At 41.8% G+C, this 10,707-nt stretch overlaps 1 protein-coding gene across 1 annotated transcript; it reads right to left on the reverse strand.

Moving 5' to 3' along the window:
- Nucleotides 1-2,812: 2,812 nt before the first annotated feature.
- LOC140877758 (uncharacterized) lies at nucleotides 2,813-7,000 on the reverse strand. Its single transcript, XM_073281334.1, has 2 exons — nucleotides 3,911-7,000; nucleotides 2,813-3,022 (listed from the first exon to the last, which is right to left on the reverse strand). The coding sequence occupies exons 1-2, from the start codon at nucleotides 6,998-7,000 to the stop codon at nucleotides 2,813-2,815; spliced, it is 3,300 nt and encodes a 1,099-aa protein (XP_073137435.1).
- Between the last annotated feature and the right edge of the window lie 3,707 nt (nucleotides 7,001-10,707).

Raw genomic sequence — 10,707 nt, forward strand, 5'->3', positions numbered from 1 at the left:
CACTGAAGTGGACTTTGAGTGCCAGACCTTCCTGGTCTTTTAGTTCCACTCATGTGGTCCTTGCGTGCCACTGAAGTGGACTTTGAGTGCCAGACCTGCCTGGGCTTTTAGTTCCACTGATGTGGTCCTTGCGTGCCACTGAAGTGGACTTTGAGTGCCAAACCTGCCTGGGCTTTTAGTTACACTGTTGTGGTCCTTGAGTGCCACTGAGGTGGACTTTGAATGCCAGACCTTCCTGGGCCTTTAGTTCCACTGATGTGGTCTTTGCGTGCCACTGAAGTGGACTTTGAGTGCCAGACCTGCCTGGGCTTTTAGTTCCACTGATGTGGTCCTTGCGTGCCACTGAAGTGGACTTTGAGTGCCAAACCTGCCTGGGCTTTTAGTTCCACTGTTGTGGTCCTTGAGTGCCACTGAGGTGGACTTTGAATGCCAGACCTGCCTGGGCCTTTAGTTCCACTGATGTGGTCCTTGCGTGCCACTGAAGTGGACTTTGAGTGCCAGACCTGCCTGGGCTTTTAGTTCCACTAATGTGGTCCTTGCGTGCCACTGAAGTGGACTTTGAGTGCCAGACCTTCCTGGGCTTTTAGTTCCACTGATGTGGTCCTTGTGTGCCACTGAAGTGGACTTTGAGTGCCAGACCTGCCTGGGCTTTTAGTTCCACTGATGTGGTCCTTGCGTGCCACTGAAGTGGACTTTGAGTGCCAGACATGCCTGGGCTTTTAGTTCCACTGTTGTGGTCCTTGAGTGCCACTGAGGTGGACTTTGAATGCCAGACCTGCCTGGGCCTTTAGTTCCACTGATGTGGTCCTTGCGTGCCACTGAAGTGGACTTTGAGTGCCAGACCTGCCTGGGCTTTTAGTTCCATTGATGTGGTCCTTGCGTGCCACTGAAGTGGACTTTGAGTGCCAGACCTGCCTGGGATTTTAGTTCCACTGATGTGCTCCTTGCGTGCCACTGAAGTGGACTTTGAGTGCCAGACCTGTCTGGGCTTTTAGTTCCACTGATGTGGTCCTTGCGTGCCACTGAAGTGGACTTTGAGTGCCAGACCTTCCTGGGCTTTTAGTTCCACTGATGTGGTCCTTGCGTGCCACTGAAGTGGACTTTGAGTGACAGACCTGCCTGGGCCTTTAGTTCCACTGATGTGGTCCTTGCGTGCCACTGAAGTGGACTTTGAGTGCCAGACCTGCCTGGGCTTTTAGTTCCACTGATGTGGTCCTTGCGTGCCACTGAAGTGGACTTTGAGTGCCAGACTTGCCTGGGCTTTTAGTTCCACTGATGTGGTCCTTGCGTGCCACTGAAGTGGACTTTGAGTGCCAGACCTGCCTGGGCTTTGTAAAGAATGTCTAAAAGTACTAATGCGTTATATAAGAAAAATTGGCTCCTACTGTGCGATTGTTTTTTAAAAACAAAATTGACACAAAACAAGACTGACCCTGAGATAAATAAAAACAGGACTGACTTTCATAACGTAAAAAGAAAAAAAACCCACTGGTTAAGGACCAGCTTGATGAGTTATAGATACCGTGGTGAAACCCGGGCTGGCCTGCTTAGGGATAGTATTTTTTCAAGTGCTGAGCATTCCATGGCCTTTTACCCTTTTTTCCTTGGGCATCTTCCAGATAATATGCCGCAATTCCAGCTTTTCCTATTACTTTGAATGGGCCTTCATACTTGGCCTCTAGTTTTCCTCTTTCCCCTGGATGTTGTATCTTGCGCATAACCAGATCTTCCTCCTGAAAAACTTTAGGGTATACTCTTTTGTTGTAAGCCTGGGTCATTTGTTTACGATAGGCTGCGAGCCTAAGTGCTGCGCGGGACCTGTGTTCTTCGAGTAAGTCCAAATCCATTGCTCGTAGTGCTTGATTGTTTGCCCCATACGCCATTATCCTCGTACTCTCTTGTCCAATTTCTGCCGGGAGAACTGCTTCTGTCCCATACACCATACTGAAAGGAGTTTCACTTGTACCAGTTCGAGTTGTAGTTCGATAGGACCATAATACAGAAGGGAGTTCGTCAGCCCATTTACCCTTAGCTGCATCTAGCCGTGTTTTGAGAGCTTGGACAATCGTCCTGTTGGTAACCTCAACCTGTCCATTCCCTTGAGGGTATGCAACAGAGGTGAAAACTTGTTCAATCTTCATCTCTTGACACCATGCTCGAACTTTGGAACCACAGAACTGCCTCCCATTGTCCGAGGCCAACCTGCGAGGGATTCCGAAACGGCATACTATATTTTTCCACAGAAAATTGAGCACTTCATTTTCTGTAATTTTAGCTAGGGGCTCGGCCTCCACCCATTTAGAGAAATAGTCGACCGCAACCAATAAAAACTTTCTTTGCCCCGTGCTAACAGGGAATGGTCCTACAATATCCATTCCCCACTGATCAAAAGGACAAGCAGCTACTACTGCCTTCATGTATTCTGCAGGTCTCCACTGTAAGTTAGCATGTCTCTGACAATTATAACATGAATTAACCAGAGCTGATGAGTCTTTTCGCATGGTAGGCCAGAAGAATCCTGCCAGAAGTGCTTTTCGAGCTAGGGCAAGACTGCCCAGGTGACTGCCACAAGATCCCTCATGAATTTCTCGCAACACATAATTGGCCTCATCCGGGCCCAAGCATTTTAACAAAGGCTGAGAGAAGGATCGTTTGAACAGAATTTGATTGATCATGACAAAGCGGAGGGCCCTTCTTTTTACTTCCCTTGCTTTTTTATTATCACTTGGCAGTTCTTTTGTAGTTAGATATTTGTGTATATCATACCTCCAATCCCCTTCTGGTACTTGGGCTAGCATGTCATTCAAAGTTTCTAGCTGGGACACGAGCTCCCGAACCCCATGACAATGGGATCCGGTCGGTCACTCAAAGCGCTGGCTAAACGGGCCAAGTGGTCGGTCTTGATGTTCTCTGTTCGGGGAATTAACTCAAATTTCATATCTGTGAATCCTTCTTTGGCCTTGTCCAATGCATTGGCATATTTCCTCATTTTATCGTCCTTGACTTCAAACTTTCCATTTCTCTATTGAATAGCTAATTGGGAATCGGAATATAGGATAGCTCGGGAAACCCCCAAATTCCGCGCTGCCTTAAGTTCGAGTAACAAGGCCTCGTATTCTGCTTCATTATTGGAGGCTCTGAAGTCTAGTCTGATTGAAATTTTAGTCTCTTCACCCCAAGGTGAGATTATTACAATTCCAGCTCCGCTCCCAGACTTGCATGATGACCCATCTACAAAGATCTTCCATAGTTCTTCTTGTTCTAGCTGAATTGTTTCTGCCAAGAAATCAGCTAGGGCTTGGGCTTTTATAGCTGTTTGAGCTTCATATTTGATATCGTACTCACTCAATTCTGTGATCCATCTGACCAGTCTACCCGATACATCCGGGTTAGCTGCGATCTTTCCCAAAGCACTATTGGTGAGTACAGTGATAGGATGTGAGAGAAAATAAGGCCTTAATTTTCTTGCTGTGATAAAATCCAGTCTGTGAATTTTGAATTACAGTCTGTTTTAACGGATCAAATTCGTTGATTCTCTTCGTAGAAACTTCTGATAGATTTTCTAGTGCAATCTATCAGAGGGATTAATTATCCGTTCGTGGACCTGATTGAAGAACAGTTCGTCCATCAGTTTCAGGGATATACAACAAGAGCAGAGAAATCTGTTGGTGTCCATAATCTCGCTTCGAGATTGGAGGTAAAAATTTATAATTGTTATTTAATTTTACACACACAATTTAATCGTTAAGTTTTGATACCCATTATGGAATCGTTCCATATAAAATTTTTAAACTTCCGCTGCACCGGGTATCAATTCTGATTGATCTGATCGCCGCGTTGCTAGAGCAAGCTTTTCCTGAGTCAGGTAATTGAGCTCGGGTCCCCTCAGGGCGTGACTGACGAAATATACAGGCTGATGATTCATTCCGTCCTTTTTGACAAGGACCGAACTGACTGCTCGGGGTGTAACTGCCAAATATAAGAACAATTCTTCCCCTTGGGTAGGTTTATTCAATACGGGTAATTGTTTTAAGTAAGCCTTCAAGTCTTGGAATGCTTTCTCACTTTCTTCATTCCATTCAAAATTCTTCGTTTTCCTTAGTGCTTTAAAGAAAGGGAGGCTTTTATCTGCCGATCTGCTTATAAACCGGGCCAGTGCTGTAATTCTTCCCGTTAATCTCTGTACTTCCTGTATATTCTTAGGGGAGCTCATAGAAATGATAGCTTGAACTTTTTCAGGATTAGTTTCTATTCCCCTTTGCGTGACCATATAACCCAAAAACTTTCCAGCTCGGACTCCGAAAGTACACTTGTTAGGGTTTAGCTTAAGCTTGTAGCGCTTCAGGGTCTGAAATGGTTGAGTTAATTCGGTAATAAACTGGTCCGTAGTTCGGGTCTTGACTAGAATATCATCTGCATAGACTTCGATATTCTTCCCAATTTGTTGCTCGAATACTTTATCCATCAGCCTTTGATATGTAGCCCCAGCATTTTTGAGCCCAAATGGCATAACTACGTAACAATATGTTCTTGTTGACGTCACAAAACTTACTTTATCCTTGTCCTCTCTGGCTAATGGGATTTGATGATATCCTTGATAGGCGTCCAAGAAGCTGAGCAGCTCGTGTCCTGCTGTCGAATCGACAAGTTGATCAATTCTAGGTAACGGATAACAGTCCTTTGGACATGCCTTGTTTAGGTCCCGAAAATCCACGCACATGCGACATTTGCCTGAGGACTTTGGCACCAGCACTATATTGGACAGCCAGGTCGGGAAGTAGATTTCCTCGATGTGTCCCGCTCTGAGTAATTCGTCCACTTGTTCCTTTATAAACGCATCCTTTTCGGGACCGAAGTTCCGTTTCTTTTGGATAATAGGGCGACAACTCTTTATTATATTAAGTTTGTGCTCTGCCACTTCCCGATGTACCCCTGTCAGGTCGGAAACCGACCATGCAAAAACATCCTTATTTTTTTCCAAGCATTCCAGTAGCGGTTTCTTCAACCGTGTTTCAAGGGTGTGAGAAATTTTCACCACCCCAGAGGGAGGTGATATCATGATTTCCTCAATTTCTTCTTCAGTGGTGACAGATGTGTCCTCTATCAAGTTTACTTTTTCCATCCCAGAAAGTCCAGGTCTGCCAACATTAACAGTCCTGGAAACCTTTTGCTCTATTCTGACCTCCTCTACATAACATTTGCGAGCTATGATTTGGTCCCCTTCTACTTCACCAACCTCATTTCCCACCGGGAATTTTATTTTCTGATGCAGGGCTGATGCCACGGCCATGAAAGTGGTCATGGCAGGTCTGCCTAATATGGCATTGTAGGCAGACGGAGTGTCAACAATAATGAAACTCACAATCCTGGTTTTGCGGATGCTGCTTTTACCCAGAGTTAAGGGTAAATGCACTAACCCCACAGGTCGTATGGCATGACCTGTGAAACCAAAGAGTGATGTTACGACTGGTTCTATCTTGTACTGCCCCAAGTCCATTTGATTTATTGCTTCCTGAAATAGAACGTTGACAGAGCTGCCTGAATCCACAAATATCCGGGCTACATCATAATTTGCGATCATAGCCCTTATTACTAGTGCGTCATTATGGTTGCTAGCCACCCCTTTCATATCTTCCGGTCCAAAAGATAGAGTCGGGCCAGTATGGACAATCTGATTGTCAATCTCCATATTCATTAACTTTCTGCTTCTAGTCTTCCTAGCTCGGTTGGAATCACCATCAGTAGGACCTCCAGAAATCATGTTGATAATTCCTCGAGCGGGCGGGGCTGGTCTCTGATGAGCTCGGTCATCCCTGGACTGTTCTTGATTGGGTTGGTTGAAATCTTCATGGGGAGGAGCAGTCCTGGCTCTTTGTCTTGACCTTCCTCCCTGTCCCCTGTTCGGGCGATACCTTTCCTGACGGGTCAATATATTTTTTAATTCAGAGTGTTGCTGTATTATTCTTTCAATTTCTTGATCTAATTGATGACAGTCCTCCGTCGTATGCCCATACTCATTGTGAAAGTGACAATATTTATCTGATTCCCTATTACGAGGTCCCTTCTCAGCCCAGGGAGGCCTCTGCGTGAGTTTACGATCGTCACAAATTTGTAAAGCTCGTACTTTGTTCATGCGTAAAGGGGTGAGAGAAGTGAACTCTCCCAACAAAACGGGCCGGAATGGCTGTCCCATTACCGAATTATTGTTAGGAACCCTATTGCCCTTTGTACTTTTTGGTCGTTCCCTCTTCACAGCAGCTCTAGAAACCTGTATTTCTTCCATGTTGACATATTTCTCCGCTCGGGCGAGTAGTTCCTCGTATGTTTCCGCTGGTCTTTTTATTAGGGATTTGAGAAAATCTTTTGTATCCAGCCCTTGCATGAAGGCACTGATAAGAAGATCTGGTGTCGCAGTGGGTACCTCAAGAGCCAAGGCACTAAACCTGCGGATATATGCTCTCAAATTTTCATGCTCCCTTTGCTTGATTGCGAAGAGACTGACAGTAGTGGTAGGATGCTTTTTGCTACTGGCGAAGTGGTGCACCAAGGATTTGCTAAAATCCCTGAATTCCTTGATCTCTCCGGGGCATAACATATTGAACCATTGCTGGGCTGGTCCTATGAGAGTAGTAAGAAAAGCCCGACACTTAATCTGATCAGAATATTTATGCAACAGAGCTGCATTCTCGAAGCGCGCTAAATGGTCTTCAAGATCTCCCTTGCCATCATATTCTCCAACATGAGGCAATTTGAACTGCTTGGGGAGGTCGGCGTCCAATATCTCCTGAGTAAAAGGAATGTTTCTTGTTGTAGTAGCTAGGTACCCGACCTGTTTTTTCCTTAGCTGCTCCATCTCCTCTTTCAACTTTTTGATCTCATCGAGGTAGGCGTTGTGCTCAGGGTGCAAAGGATTGGCCTCTCCTCTTTCTGCCAAAGCCCTCTGAACAGCCTGAGCTATTAATTCCTCTAAATTTGGGTGATCTCCATTCTGATTAGCCATCGAAACTCTTTTCCCTTAAATTCCCACAGACGGCGCCAATTGATGATGTCGGAATTTTACCTCGGGTTTGGTCTGGTAGAATGGATCCTCCAAATCCTTTAGAAAGTAGGTCAGGTCGGGTATGGCGGAACTACACAAGCAATAGCTAGGTCAAAGGGATGCCGAAAGTGTTTTCGGCGTGACCCCTCCGATGCCTAAGTCAGTGTCTTGAAGGTAGAGGGTATGATTAATGCGAAAACTGGGAGATATGAGTGCGTGAAAATAAAAGTGAGTAATGAATAATGAATAATAATCAATAATTACAACCATAACAGTACCTGTATTTATAGGAGAAAATAGAATAAGTTACCTAGTCGAATTATAACATGTCCTGTACTGGGACTCTTCATCCATTGGACCGCCTTCAAGTTTATCCCCATCTCATGAATATCTGGAGATGGTCAAACTTATCCACAATGCATGTAAATCCGAGACTTAGAGAAGTTTATCCAGCCCATTAGGGCCCAGCTCTGGTCAGCCCATAAATAACAGCCCAGTTCAAGTCAAGCCCTAACAGGTGTAAAACTGGGCTGGACCTTGCCTAATGATTATAATTCAATAATTGGGCCAACCCTCATAAACCCATAACGAACGGATTTGGGTTAAAATAATTTCACGGGGTATCAACTGTGATTATGAATAATTTAGGCAATTTTTTTGAAAAATCGTTTGAGCCTTTCAAGCTACCTATTAATGCATTTTATCCCTAGTACCTTGTTTGAGCCTTATTGAAATCGAATGATATGCGTGTAAACGTGTGATAAACCCCTATTCGTCATTGTTTCAAGGTCCTACATTTACTACCTATGATTAGCCTAAACACTAATTTCTACCTTTAAGGGAGTAATTTGAATGCAAAAATGTTATATGCTCCTAGTTTTTATTTGTGAATATGGAATGGTGTGATAGATGAATTGAAAAGAAAAAGGTAGTAGTGAAGAATAAAAAAAAAGTTGAAAAGGGGTTTGAAAAAATAAAAATGATGGATGAAAAAGTTGTGAAAATTTTGAAAAATCAATGAAGTGAAAAATAAGTGTGAAAATGTGAATGAAAAGGAGTGGAAATTAGAGTTTGAGCATAAATTACTCCTTATTTTGAATTTCTATTCCTTCATTTGTAGTCATGAGCCAGGCCTTACATTATAAGCTGATTAAGTCCTATTGACTGAGTCTCAGTTGCCCAATATACTAGTGGAGAAGGGTTGCGAGAATTTAGCCTATGGACTGTTGATTGATACTTTTAATGATTATGAATATTTGATCGAAAAACGCACACACTATTATTCTTTGCATTTAACCTGATTGTGAGTGTTTTTGATTGAATGTCCATTATATTTGATCCCTTGCTACCTTGAAAAGTCCTCATGATCTATGAATGTTTGAATTGAATTTGGATAAGGGTGTTTTGAAACGTGAGTTGCGGAGATTGTAAGTTTATGTGGTTATCTGGTTATGATTTAAATTTTCAAGTGTTAGTAGGTTGGATGGGATTGAATTTGAATTTTTAAAATTATTGTTGAGGCCATTGCTCCATGATATTTCTTGACTATTTTGGTGAGTATTAGTTTTTGAAATTTATTGTTTTGATAGTTTTTCTCGGGACTAGAAAAAGTTTAAGTATGGGGGTATTTGATAAGTGTATTTTATACACTTAATTTATATATGATTTTAATTGTTAATTGTTGGTTTCGAGCAGATTTATGTGGAGTTTTGTTTTTTTTGTGCTTGCAGAGAATTATTGAATTATTTTGGAAGAAGAAGAAAAAAATAAAATTGAGAAAAGAAAAGAGTAAAATAAGAGAAGAAAAGAAAAGCTGTAGAAAGCGAAAAGAACGAGAAAAGCTAATGGGATCTTTATTGGACTTGAAATGTTTGCGCTAAAGAGGCGCTAAAGAAGAGAAGAGAGAAGTGCAATCGCGCTTGAAGATGGATTTGAATCAGCGAACAGAAGGCGCGCTCGCGCAGGACCTTTGAACGCCCGCCCAGTCGCCGAAGAGAAAGTTTTAATTATTTCGGGCAAGGATTTTATTGGGCCTTTTAATGGGTTTTGACTGTGACGATATAAAAGGGAGTCTGAAATCTTTGGACGAAGGGGGGCCGCCACACACACACACACACACATATCAGAGACAGAGATTTGATCGTGATTTCTGAAGGAGAATTTTGGGCGTACTTGAAGAACGAAGACGAAGATCGATAGTCCGAACACGGCGTCGACGACAAATTTGTTTTCTTTATCTTTTATTTATTAAATTCTGAATTGATGTTTGGATTTTTGAACATGAATTATTGTTTTCAGAATTTTATTATGAACTATTTTTTAGAGTCTAGAGGTCGGATGGAACCTGATGTAGATGCATTCATGAATTTTTGATTTTATTGAATTGAGTTTCTTCTAGATTAATTATTTTTCTAGAATTGATTGTCTTTTCAATTACCCGATCACTAATTGAATTGTAATATTTATTTGAAATCTGGCACTCGGAAGAGGGAATTTTGAATAGGACCATTGGAAAATACACTGTTAATTATTTATATAACTCGGGAGAGTATATAATTTTAACGTAGTTTTAAAAAGAACATTATCTTACATAGATTACTGCAAATAGATTTTTAATAGGGATATTGGAATTGAATCTTAGTTGATACACATTATTTGTTGATCGGGAGAGGAAAATAATATAATTAAGTGTTCTTGGCTATTAATTGACTGAAATTCATTAAAATTAATTAATTAGGATTGATTGTTGTTGAAACCGGTGAAATCTAAACCTCTAGATCATTTTTCTCTGATTGATTATTTCTGAAAGTTGTGTGCGTGCTATCAAAAAGTCATTGATTATTTTATTTTTTTGCAAAATTCTAAATTATTAATTTTCTAAATAAAATTAGGACTATTTTAATTACAAGCACTAGATATTTTCATTTTACTCTCTGTGGAAACGATACTTGATTTTTCACTATATTAAAACTTGACACTCGTACGCTTGCGTGTAAATTTCACAACAAGTTTTTGGCGCCGTTTCCGGGGAGTAAATTTTGATTATTTTTTAGTCTTGTTACCAATTAGTCTAGATTTTAATTTAGATTTTTTATTTTATTTTATTTTAAGTTACTAATTGAGTTCTTCTTATTTTTAATTGCAGTTTATGCGACGATATCAAAGTGCGAATTCTTTACTATTTGATCCGGATATCGAGCGCACTGCACGTGCTTTGAGAAGAGCGAGAAGAGAAGAAATCAATAACATGGCTGAAGAGAATGCACAAGAAGCTCTTGGAGATCACTTCCGACCGACGATCCAGGCTCACTATTCTGGAATCGCTCGAGGGACCATTGATGCCAACAATTTTGAATTGAAGCCGTCGTTGATCAACATGGTTCATCAGAACCAATTTAATGGGAGCGCCACTGCCGATCCTCATCTGCACCTGCGCACTTTCCTGGAAATATCTTACACGGTAAAAATTAATGGTGTGTCTGAGGATATTATACGCTTATGCTTGTTTCCGTTTTTTCTCAGGGATCAGGCCAGAAGTTGGCTCCAATCACTGCCACTAGGAAGCATCACTACGTGGGAGGAGATGACAGAAAAATTTCTTGCAAAATATTTTCCTCCTGCCAAATCCACCAAACTGAAGATTGAAATTAGCACCTTCAGGCAGATGG

This window comes from Henckelia pumila, chromosome 2, assembly GCF_033568475.1.
Source record: "Henckelia pumila isolate YLH828 chromosome 2, ASM3356847v2, whole genome shotgun sequence".
Taxonomy (NCBI): Eukaryota; Viridiplantae; Streptophyta; class Magnoliopsida; order Lamiales; family Gesneriaceae; genus Henckelia; species Henckelia pumila.